Genomic DNA, 12,837 nt, shown 5'->3' with positions numbered 1-12,837 from the left:
TGCTACGTTTTACGCAATCATGAGTAGCTTGAGACCATTCTTACAGCTGGTTCATTCTCTAAGTAGCCACACATAAATTCTAATCTGTGCTCCAATGACCAGTTGGGAGGGAGACTATGAGAGAATCGATGGAGACACGCTTGTTGATGAACGTCGTTGCCAGAATTCTTAAATGTTTTGAATTTACGTGTAGTAATGAACAGCTTATATTCAAAGTAATCGTGTTGGCGAGTCGCATATCGGTCACTGTTACGTCGTGCCGGCGGTTCCATCTCAAAATTCGGTGCACCTTGCTATTTCTTTCATAATTTACGAAATGCCCTGTGTTTCTATTTTGTGGCTTTTCCGTATTTCTAAGACCCTCTTCCCGTGTTGGAGCGCGAGTCTTCTCTGAAATATGTAATTCTCGTATTACTTGTGACAACTGATCTTGTACTGTCCGGATTTCTCTTTTGTGTTGCGTATTAATTTGATTCTGATTTTGTTTGAATTTCCTAATTTGTTCGTAATCCTCTGTGCCATTAAAGGCTACCGGCCTTGTGTCATTCAGATTTTCATCTACCTTCGTAGATAAATTATTTAGCTGATCTGAAAGTTCCACTACTTCCTTTGAGATGATCTAATTTCCTCCATGTGCCTTCCTGAACAAATTTTCAGAGTATCTACTGTGTCCTTTAAGTTTTCCTGAGTTTTTACAAGTTGCGTAACCGAATCGGTAGATGCAACTGACTCAATTTTAGCCGCGAGGTCACGTGATTTTTATGAACAATAGTTTGCAGTTCTTTTATTGCTGCTTCGTGATTCTGTAATGCATTTTCATGCAGCGAAAAAACGGGTTGAAAATGCTCACGAATTTGTGTTTTTACGTCATTACAGACTTTTTGACATTCCGATTCGAGCTATGTAACTCAGTAGTTAAATCATCATGTGTTTGTTGAAGTGTTTCTTTAATTTGTTTCTGATTTCGTTCCATTAGTTGCTGTGTTTGTCTCTGGTGTTATTCCATTGCGTCTAACTTTTGATGCTTTTGTCCCATTTGTTGCATTAATTGTAATAACAATGCACTGGTGTCTGAAACATGTTCGTTCCTCAGTACTATTCGGCAGTGCATTTTGAAAAGCAGAAAATGTGTCTTGACTTATTTGAGAAAACGGTGAGGACGCAAAACCTCAATCTACAGTATTTGCAAGATTGTATCCTGTCAATTTGGATTCCTGAGGCGAGCGGTTGCCGACCGATCGATCGATAATGCTTCCCTGTTCTCTAATTGTTTCACTGTCTACACCATTATTTGCCGCCTGGTCCAATTCCCTATGCACAATTACCAAAGTACTACGCTGAATGTCTGTTAATTCATTATCAGTGGTGCTGATAAGCTACGCTCGTCGTCATTTCACAGTTTACCTTGGAGCCTAGTATTAGGTTTTTCACACTCCATAATTGTCACATTATTTCACACAGTAACACAGAAAAGCACAATTTGAAGAGTAAAATAAGAAAACACATTAAAATAGCACTGAAAATAATATATAACTAATTGCAAACACAGCTACAAAATACTTGGTGCAAATCTACATGCATGCTACATCTGTTTTACTGTACAACAATGAAAAACTACAACAACAAACAAGATTCTCTCAGCAATTACACACTAGCAATAAACAATAGCTACACAAATTACACAAACTACAAGAAAAAAATCAGAAGATTCCAGTGAGGCATCCTCGGCTAAGGGTCGACATATGAAACATCCCCTTAGAAAAATTAATGAATTACTGTGCTGATAAACCTCTTACGTTATTTGATTTTCAAACAGCTGAACGTACTCTGACATTTCTCTCTTTACTCATTCTGATCATCACTAAACTGACACACAATATTTTTAGCGCAACGCAATCAGACTTTCAATAATCCCTACAAAACAATGGCCGTGACTAACAATAACCTATACCTTTCATGAATCACTTACCTCACAAAAATCTTCGTTACTCGAACTACTGCAGTACAGAGAGCGCAAATACAGCCAGCTGAATAAAAGGTTCTAACTGCTGAAGGCACTAACTACTGATAGGCATAGTTAGCAAATGAAAGATTTTGGTAGAGAACAAACAATGTATTTACCTTAATAATGTTCAAAAGTCATCATATATATATATCAGTTCATGATATCCAGTATTACAAATTTACTCTTTTTGATGGACACACTCTCAAAATTCTGCCATCTCTCTCCCCACATCCACCACTGCTGGCGGCTCACCTCCAACTGCGCAACGCTACGCGATGTTCACATCCAACTGCTCAGCACTACAATAGCAAATATTCCAACAGTGCAAATCAGCCACAGACTGCACACAGAACAGTCACTGATTTTCATATAGAGCTCTACGTGGCGTTACCAACATAAAAACCTAAACAGCCTACTTATATAATGAGTGCTGTCGACAAAGGACCTCAGATCGATTCCATATTCCTCGATTTCCAGAAGGCTTTTGATACCGTTCCTCACAAACGGCGTTCATATGGAGTATCGTCTCGGTTGTGGGACTGGATTCGTGATTTCCTCTCAGAGAGGTAACAGTTCGTAGTGATAGACGGTAACACATCGAGTAGAACATAAGTGATATCTGGCGATCCGACAGGTAGTGTCATAGACCATCTCCTGTTCCTGATTTATATACCGGGTGATCAAAAAGTCAGTATAAATCACGGAATAATGTAGATAGAGAGGTACAAATTGACACACATGCTTGGAATGACATGGGGTTTTATTAGAACAAAAAAAAAAAAAAAAGTTCAAAAACTGTCCGATAGATGGCACTTCATCTGATCAGAATAGCAATAATTAGCATAACAAAGAAAGACAAAGCAAAGATAATGTTCTTTACAGGAAATGCTCCATATGTCCACCATCATTCCTCAACAATAGCTGTAGTCGAGGAATAATGTTGTGAACAGCACTGTAAAGCAAGTCCGGAGTTATGGTGAAGCATTGGCGTCGGATGTTGTCTTTCAGCATCCCTCGAGATGTCGGTCGATCACGATACAGTTGCGACTACAGGTAACCCAAAGCCAATAATCGCACGAGCTGAGGTCTTGGGACCTGGGAGGCCAAGCATGACGAAAGCGGCGGCTGAGCACACGATCATCACCGAACGACGCGTGCAAGAGATCTTTCACGCGTCTAGCAATATGGGGTGGAGCGCCATCCTGCATAAACGTCGTACGTTCCAGCAGGTGTTTATCAGCCAGGCTGGGGATGATGCGATTCTGTAACATTACAGCTCCTTTTATACACGATTGTCATGCGCAGTCACTGACGTTTTGCTGTCCAGCGCCATCTGTCGGACATTTTGTGAACTTTGTTTCTTTGGTTCTAATAAAACCTCATGTCATTCCAAGCATGTGTGTCAATTTTTACCTCTCTATCTACATTATTCCGTGGTTTATTAAGTTTTCAAATTTATACTGACTTTTTGATCACCCAGTATACACTACTGGCCATTAAAATTGCTACATCATGAAGATGACATGCTACAGATGCGAAATTTAATCGACAGGAAGAAGATGCTGTGATGTGCAAATGATAAGCTTTTCAGAGCATTCACACAAGGTTGGCGCCGGTGGCGGCACCTACAACCTGCTTATTTGAGGAAATTTTCCAACCGACTTTTATACACTAACAGCAGTTCACCGGCGTTTCCTGCTGAAACGTTGTTGTGATGCCTGGTGTAAAGACGAGAAATGCGACCCATCACGTTTCCGACTTTGATACAGGTCGGATTGCAGCCTATCGCGATTGCGGTTTGTCGTATCGCGACGCTGCTGCTAACGTTGGTCGAGATCCAATGACTGTTAGCAGAATCGGTGGGTTCAGGGGGGTAATACGGAACGCCATGCTGGATCCAAACGGCCTCCTATCACTAGCAGTCGAGATGACAGGCATCTTATACGCATGGCTGTAACGGATCGTGCAGTCACATCTCGATCCCTGAGTCAACAGATGTGGACGTTTCCAAGACGACGTTTGCAGCAACATGGACTATCAGCTCGGAGACCATGGCTGCGGTTACCTTTGGCGCTGCATCACAGACAGGAGCGCCTGAGATGGTGTACTCAACGACGAACCTGGGTGCACGAATGTAATACATCATTTTTTCGGATGAATCCAGGTTCTATTTACAGCATCGTGATCGTCGCGTCAGTGTTTGGCGATATCGCGGTGAACGCACATTGGAAGCTTGTATTCGTCATCGCCATACTGGCGTATCACCCAGCGTGATAGTATGGGGTGCGATTGGTTACACGTCTCGGTCACCTCTTGTTCGCCTTGAAGGTACTTTTAACAGTGAACGTTACATTTCAGATGTGTTACGACCCGTGGCTCTACCCTTCATTCGATCCCTGTGAAACCATACATTTCAGCAGGATAATGCATGACCGCATGTTGCAGGTCCTGTACGTTCCTTTCTGGATAAAGAAAATGTTAGACTGCTGCCCTGCCCAGCACATTCACCAGATCTCTCACCAAATGAAAACGTCTGGTGAATGATGGCCGAGCAACTGGCTCGTCACAATACGCTAGTCACTACTCTTGATGAACTGTGATATCGTGTTGAAGCTGCATGGGCAGCAGTACCTGTACAAGCCTTCCAAGGTCTGTTTGACTCAATGCCCAGGCGTATCAAGGACGTTATTACGGCCAGAGGTGGTTGTTCTGGGTACTGATTTCGCAGGATCTATGCACCCAAATTGCGTGAAAATGTAATGACATGTCAATTCTAGTATAATATATTTTTCCAATGAGTACACGTTTATCATCTGCATTTCTTCTTGGTGTAGCAATTTTAATGGCCAGTAGTGTATGATCTAGGTGATAATCTGACCAGCCTCCTTAGATACTTTGCAGATGACACTGTAATTTACCTTCTAGCAAAATTAGCAGACGGTCAATTCCAATTACAAAATGATCTAGAGAGAATTTCTGTATGGTGCGAAAAGTTGCAGTTGTCACTAACAAAGAAAAGCGCGAGATCATCCACATGGGTACTAAAAGAAATCCAATAAATTATGGGTATACGATAAATCGCATATATCTAAGGGCTGTCAGTTCGACTAAATACCTAGGAATAACAATTACGAGAAACTTAAACTGGAAAGACCACATAGATAAAATTGTGGGGAAGGCGAAACAAAGACTGCGGTTTGTTGGCAGAACATTTAGAAGATGGGACAAACCCACTAAATAGACATCCCACATTACACTTGTCCGTACTCTGCTGGAATATTGCTGAGCGGTGTGGATTCCTTATCAGGTAGGATTGTCGGAGAACATCCAAAATGTGCAAAGAAGGGTAGCTCGTTTCGTGTAATCGCGCAATAGGGATGATAGTGTCACTGATATGATACACGAGTTGAGATGCCAGTCACTGAAACAAAGGTGGTCTTCTTTGTGGCGAGATCTGTTTATGAAATTTCCGTCACCAACTTTCTCTTCAGAATGCGAAAATATTTTGTTGACAGTCACCTACGTAGAGAGAAATGATCATCATAATAAAATAAGAGAAATCTGAGCTCGAACGGGACGATTAGGTGTTCCTTTTTCCCACGCGCCATTCGAGAGTGGAATGGTAGAGAAGTAGTATGAAAATGGTTCGATGAACCCTCTGCCAGGGACTTAAGTATGAATTGCAGAGTAACCGTGTAGATGTATATGTAGATGTAGTGTTTACTGCTAGTATCTTTCCCCTACATATAAATTAACAGCAGCACATTCTCATATTCATCATGAAAGACTCGATCGGAAATTTTTGGAGGGCCAACCTTCAGTAATTTGAAACTTTCAGCTTGAAGAATTTCCTACTGAAGATTGATGACAAATTACACAGTTCTTCTTTAGCCTTTGAAAAATTTTTCAGTCCACCCAATTTTATATGGATGGCCATGTATTACTCAGAGCTGCGTGTTGCATAGAGAGACTTCAAGAATATTTTCACTGTAATAAAGATGCATCTGCTCATTATGTCCTTTATGACTCGCACTATGTTATGTTTCCTTTTTAATTTTTTACCTTTAATGTCGTAACATTCATGTAGCCATTGTGCTTCAAATAAAACGGAATGGTCAGGTCGGTGTGATTAAGTTTAGTGACTTCTATTTTTATTGATGATGTTATCCTCAAACAGTACTGAGGATATTCATCTACTTATGTTGATAAATAATCGTATCTTGATGAATGCAGGTTAAGTTCTCACTAGCGACAGGTTCCCTCTAAATGGCAGCACCATCTACAAGCAATCTACAACAGCTACATACTTATCCCTTGTATTATTGCTGCTTCCTACGTTACGCTGAGTTGCGGTTAATATTCTTTTCGGAAGATATGCTAGGATCTAGAAAACATAAATTCCAGTCCCAAATAAATATTTTTGTTACAAGGCAACTGATTGTACTAGTAGGCCCTTGAAATTTAAGAATCACACTATCCAACTAATTATATATGTGTACTAGTTCACATACATAAAGAATGGTAAAAAATGGAAGAAATGATCGTATGGCGTCAGTGGCTGGGAGTTCCCAGACGGGAAGTTCAGTCGCCAAGTGCAAGTCTTAGTGAGTGCGTCGCAAGGTTGGGTGACTTCCACGTCGACAATGGGGATGAAATGATGATGAGGACAGCACAACACCCAGCAACCTGGAAGCGTACCCGGGCCCCAGTGCGTGGCAATCCAACGAGCAGACCATTGAGCTATTGGGGCGGACACGATAAAAAAATTTGTAAGCGAATGATTTGCAAATAGGTTTCAAAGAAATCTCCTTAGATCACAAGGTGCATCACAGAACATCAAAGGCTGAATATCGTTGAAAGACCAATTAGTTTTTTTACTCTGACACACATTAGAAATCAGTCTTACTGTTTTATTACAGAAAATGAAAGAGTGAACATGATCAACCATTATTGTCGATTGATTCAAGGAATCATAAAGAAAGGCATGCATTGATGCAAATTTGATATAGTTTCACGACATTATTTGTTTTTCGCCAGAAACGAATCAATTCATGAAGCTCACATAGTCGGTAATACGGACTCCTTCGGCCATGCGCAGCATCTTTTGGAACTGCTAATGTTGTGGTGAAGGATTTGATGAGGTAATGATTTATTATAGTGGTATCATGTTTTTGGAGAACTGGCTGATTTTACTGTACACAGTAAATAAAACAATAATGGAGCCTTTTCTTTGATGGTTTAATCAGAATTAACTTTTATGTATCATAAGAACACTTCCATCAATTAATTCGGCTAACTTCAACAAGAAAGAGTTGAAATTCTGTAATGTTTCCTGGTGCGCTCATCTTGCATCACTAGAAAACACCACGCCAAATACGGCTAGGCGGCGCTGGTGGTCCAGTAGGTTCAGGTCCTCCAGTAGGCTGAGGTTCGCCAGTTGGCTGGGGGCCTCCAGTTGGTTCAGGCCCACCAGTTGGTTGGGGCTCTCCAGTTGGTTCTGGACCTCCAGTTGGTGGACCTGGTGGTCCAGTTGGTTCAGGACCTCCAGTTGGCTGACCAGTTGGATCAGGACCTCCGGTTGGTGGGCCTGGTGGACCAGTTGGTTGTGGCCCATCAGTTGGTCCAGGAGGGCCAGGTGGAGTCTCTTGGCTGCGGCATGCTGATACCTGTAGTGGAATATAGATGGAAATTAAGTGGTATTCCTTCTGAAGGGATATTAAGATTAATGTAGTTTTGAAATGACGACAATGAATCGCAAAAATTATGACTTGTACTATTAGGACTGAATTATCAGATGCGTTTCTTTATCCTGACGCACATTAGAAACCAGTCTTACCGTTTTATTGCAGAAACTGAATGAGTGAACATGATCAACCATTATTGTCTATTGCTTCAAGGTATCACAAAGAAACGTACGCCTATGCATTCATGCAAATTTAATGTAGTTTCATGCCATTATTTGTTTTTCGCCAGAAAGGAGATAATAAATAACTACTGTTACGGCATACCTGATATCCTAGAACATGTAATAAAAAAGTTATATAAGAAATAGATAATGAATTATTTATATTTGTTGAAAGCATTAGCTTAAGAAGGGACCTAAAAGTAATTTTGTTGTTTTCTCAGTAAAATAACAGTCGCCGAAGAAAAGAGGATATAAATTGCGAATATATAAATTGTGGATGACAATAGTGAAGCCATGTGTTTCTGAAACACACAAAATTGTTGATCTCGAATGTGAGCTTCAGTGTTAGGACATATTTCCTGAAGGTATTTGTGTGGTATGTAGCCCTCTACGAGAATGAAACACTGATGATAAGTACCTCAAACAGGAAGAGAATAGAAGCTTGGAAAAGTATTGCTTCAGAACCTTGATGAGGATTAGACGGATACACTGAATAACTATTGAGGAGGTACTGAATACAATTGCAGAGACAAGAAATTTATAGCACATCATTATTAAAAGAAGTGATCAGTTAGTAGGACACATCCTGAGGAGTCAGTTTGGTAATAGAAGGAAGTGTGAAGTGTGATGCAGGGGGGGGGGGGGCGATTATAGTTACACAGAGACGAAGAGGATTGCTCAGGTTAGACTAGGAGGAGGACTTGCGTCAAACTAGTTTCCGACACTTCAAAGGAAGAGAAACGGTGATGAAATTTGAACAATTTTTTTTCTTTTTTATTACAAAAATTATGTGCAAACAATAACTTGCAAGATATGTGTACAATAGTTCTAACATTAGTTGGCTTGTTAATTTTTTGGCCTTCAAACTACACTTAAGAACTAGGTGTTTTTATTATTTTTACAAACTACCAGTTATTAGAGAAAAATTCGTCTATGTAATATACCGAACAGTTCTGAAGAAATGGTGTTAAATTACCTTTAAAACTTGCTTTGCTGTATGTCAGTTATTTTATGGCATTAGGGGAACGATCAGAAATCTTTTGTTGACAGATATTCAGCTCCTTTCTAAGTCACTGACCTCTTTAATAATGGTTAGTATAAGTTTTTTTCTTCTACCTTATAGGTATGGATTAAAAGGAGAAAACGTACCGTTGGAGTAAGACACCACTGGCATTCTTATGTTCTGGGTGCAAATATGACATATAAAAGTAATAGTTGTCGTATCCATAGTGTCTGTGGTTATTGAGTTGATTGGTGACGCTGTTGATGAAGTCAAATCCTCAAGGTGACCGTGGTGGCAAGCAGGAGTGACATGTGAAGCATAACTGTGAAGCACTTGGAGAAAATTGGAGAAATTCTTAACTGTGGCGCCGACTATAAGGATGTAACTCGTAAAAATTGCCCAACACAACCGACATTAATGTTCATGACAGTCTCAGTGCTGTTTCACGTCTAGGAGTTTGATCTGTAACGAAAGATATCAGCGTATGAAGAAAATCAAAAGGAACTGACGCTCGTGTCTCATTCTCGACACCACAGTAGATTCTATTGACACCCCAAATGTCTGGACAGGGTTCCAGTTGAATTAGCATCAGATCATCTTTTACTTACTCTGAAGCGCCAAACAAATTGGTAAAGGTTTGCGTATTCAAACACAGAGATGTGCAAACAGGTAGAATACGGCTCTGCGATCGGCAAAGCCTCTACAAGACAACAAGTGTCTGACGCAGTTGTCAGACTGGTTTCTGCTGCTACAATGGCAGGTTAGCAAGATCTAGGTGAGTTTGAAGTGGTGTTATAGTCGGCGTACCAGCGATGGGACACAGCATCTACGAGGTAGCGATAAAGTAGAGACTATTCAGTACGACCATTTCACCAGTGTACCGTAAATATCAGGAATCCGGCAAAACATCAAATCTCCGACATCGCTGATACTGCAAGAACGGCAGCAACGACGACTGAAGAGAATAGTTCTAAGTGATATAAGTGCAGTCCTTCCGCAGATTGCTGCAACATTTCAATGCTGGGTCGTCAACTAGCATCAGCGTACGAACCATTCAACGAAATATCATTGATATGGGCTTTCGGAGCCGAACGCTCACTTGTGTACCCTTGATGACTGCACGACACAAAGCTTTACGCCTCGCCTAAGCCCGTTAACACCGACATTGGACTGTTGATGGTCGGACGAGTCTCGTTTCATATTGTAACGAGCATATGAACGTGTACTTGCATAGAGTCAACCTCATGAAACCATGGACACTGCATATCAGCAGCGGACGGTTCAAACTGGTGGAGGCTCTATAATGGTGTTGGGCGTGTGCAACTGGAGTGATATGGGACCCCTGATGCGTCTGGTGACACTTATGTAAGCATCTTATCACTTGCATCCATTTATGTCCACTGTGCATTCCGAAAGAGATTTGGTCAAGTGCAGCAGAACAATACGACGATCCACATGCGTAGAATTGCTACAGAGTGACTCCAGGAACGCTCTTCTGAGTTTAAACACTTCCGCTGGCCACCAAAGTCTAAGAACATAAACGTTATTGAGCATATCAGGATGCCATGCAAAGTGCGGATCAGAAGAGATACCTACCACTTCTTATTCTAACGGATTTATGGACAGACCTGAAGCATTAATGGTGTCAGTTCCTTCGAGCACCACTTCAGACATTACTCGTTCCATGCCACGTCGTGTTGTCGTGATGCGACACTTCTGCGTGATCGCGGCGGCCCTGTACGATGTTAAGCAGTTTCTTTGGCTTTTCAGAGTAAAATGAGATTGCAATTATCTTGTATGGAATTTATATCCGTCACAACTTTGCAATAATACAAGACCTATAAGGATGATGCTGGGATATTTAACTGAAGAGAAAATCTTAACAGGATGGGTATGTAGTAAAACAGTCTTTATGTCCTGCAATCAACTCTTTTCAACATATCTTGCTTTTAACTTCAGTTACCTTTAGTGTGCCATTCATTCTCTATTATGATCAGTAAATCAAAGGGATAGTCTATTGGAGATAAGTAGATTACACCTAGAAAAAGATGTTTCTTACTGAAGATTCGGTTCATACATACTGTAGCACACTGACCATATACGACAATATTAATGTGAACTAGAACAGTGTATTCCAGCAGCATTGCCAGCAGACTAGCGTAGGACATTCTCACTCTGATAATTCGACAAGGCCGATGCACTGTAGCGAGGACTCAACAGGACTGCACACGCTCCTGCAGCAAGTGGAAAGGCAGATTTCCACATTGGTAGTGATAGTGGTTTTTAGGATATGTTACTGGTACTGGAGCATATGCACAACAAATATGCCACTGCCAACTGTAAGTACCAGACGGTTTGCAACGAAATTATTCTCAGGTTTGCATGACAGGATTGTGGCAGGTCATCACATGGACCTGCAGCAGAAGTCACCGGTTTGAGGTCACAGCAGGGCAACAGATCTACACACTAAGTCCCTCCCAGATTTAGTGCCACAGCGCAGCAGACAATCCCTCAGCAGCTAGGCAGTCTCCTGCTCAGGATGCAGCGGGTCACCCCCCCCCCCCCCCCCCCTCAATGCATGCCAGCCAGGTTCCTCTATCGGAGGACGGGCGCCTCTAAGCGATGGGCATTTCCCACTGTGACACAACCGAGGCACCGCACAGGGCCGTAGCAGATACTGACGAGGATACACGCGCAGAAACCGTGAGCCAGCTTATGCAACGAGGCCGCCCGCGCACCTTAGAGAATTTGCGGCAGCGTCGTGGGGCATGCAGGCAGGCAGCCCAGCACAAATCAGAGGCAAGTCGTCCACTGACCTGGTGTGCTACGCATATGCTTCAATGAAGAATTTTTTACCTTCTCTGGAACCTCTTGTGCTCACTCTTCATCTCCATCACCCCTCCCTGCCATTGTGGCTCTATATACACTGACGGAAAGATTTCGTAGTATCAAGAAGGAGCTGTGCCACATAAACGAAAGTTGGTACTGCATCTGAAGGAAAATGCCTGTTCAAATTTCGCGCCAGTCGCATAAGAGTTGCGCTACTTGCGGCAGTATAAGAATTCACATCAGGTTGCTGGATCTTCCTTCTGTGACACTGTAGAAACATTTGGAAGGACAGCCACTGTATAGGGCTGCTGGTAGCGGTGGGCACGAGAACGTGCAGCAGCAAGAGCCACGTGGCTCTACCGAGACAGAAGACCATTGTGTTCGGTGTATGGATCTGGCGCATCGTACTGCATCTGCAGCAGCAATTTGGGCAGCAGCTGGAAGCACAGTGACTCAACGAACTGTTACAAATCGGGTACTTCAAGGACAGCTCCAACCCAGACGGCCTGTAACGTGCGTTCCACTGATCCCAAGCCACCGCTATTTGCGATTTCCGTAGTGTCAAGAAAGAGCTCACTGGAGGGCATGGTGAAGGCCAGATGTGTTTTTTGATGAAAGCTGCTTGTGTCTCGGTACCAGTGATGGACGAGAGCTGGTTAGAGGGATGCCAGATGAAGGCCTGCAACCAACCTGTCTGCATGCTAGACACACTTGACCTATGCCTGGAGTTATGGTCTGAGGTGTATTCGATTTCGTGTGACAAATGGACCACCCCGGCGGTTATTCCACCCACCCTGACTGCAAAATTGTACGGCAGTCTGATAATTCGACCTGTCGTGATGCCGTTCATAAACGGCAATCCAGGGCGTGTTTTCAACAGGATAACGCTCACCCACGAACCGCTGTTGTAACTCAATATGCTCTGCAGTGAGTCGTGATATTGCAGATAAGGCTCCAGTCGAGCACATGTGGGTCATCATCGGCTGACAGCTCCAGCATCATCAACAAATAATATTAAGCGCTCTTGTATTCACCGACCAAGGGCAACAGGCGTGGAACCCATTACCGCAAACTAACAGCCGGCACCTGTACAAC

The 12,837-nt window shown here is 42.4% G+C and overlaps 1 protein-coding gene across 22 annotated transcripts in view; it reads right to left on the bottom strand.

Moving 5' to 3' along the window:
- LOC126456902 (proline-rich protein 2-like) overlaps positions 1–12,837 on the bottom strand; it is a 494,957-nt gene that overhangs the window by 31,022 nt on the left and 451,098 nt on the right. For 4 of the 22 annotated variants that reach the window (XM_050092778.1, XM_050092803.1, XM_050092802.1 and 1 more), the window contains one exon: positions 7,548–7,671. The exons of 16 other annotated variants lie outside the window; for them this stretch is intronic. In XM_050092778.1, the coding sequence (XP_049948735.1) occupies positions 7,548–7,671 (124 nt within the window). Of the gene's footprint in view, positions 1–7,464; positions 7,672–12,837 lie in introns of all 22 variants that reach the window. 2 more of the 22 variants (XM_050092783.1, XM_050092782.1) reach the window with 2 other exon arrangements.

This window comes from Schistocerca serialis, chromosome 2, assembly GCF_023864345.2.
Source record: "Schistocerca serialis cubense isolate TAMUIC-IGC-003099 chromosome 2, iqSchSeri2.2, whole genome shotgun sequence".
Lineage (NCBI taxonomy): Eukaryota > Metazoa > Arthropoda > Insecta > Orthoptera > Acrididae > Schistocerca > Schistocerca serialis.
This window is presented reverse-complemented; position numbering and strand designations above follow the sequence as displayed.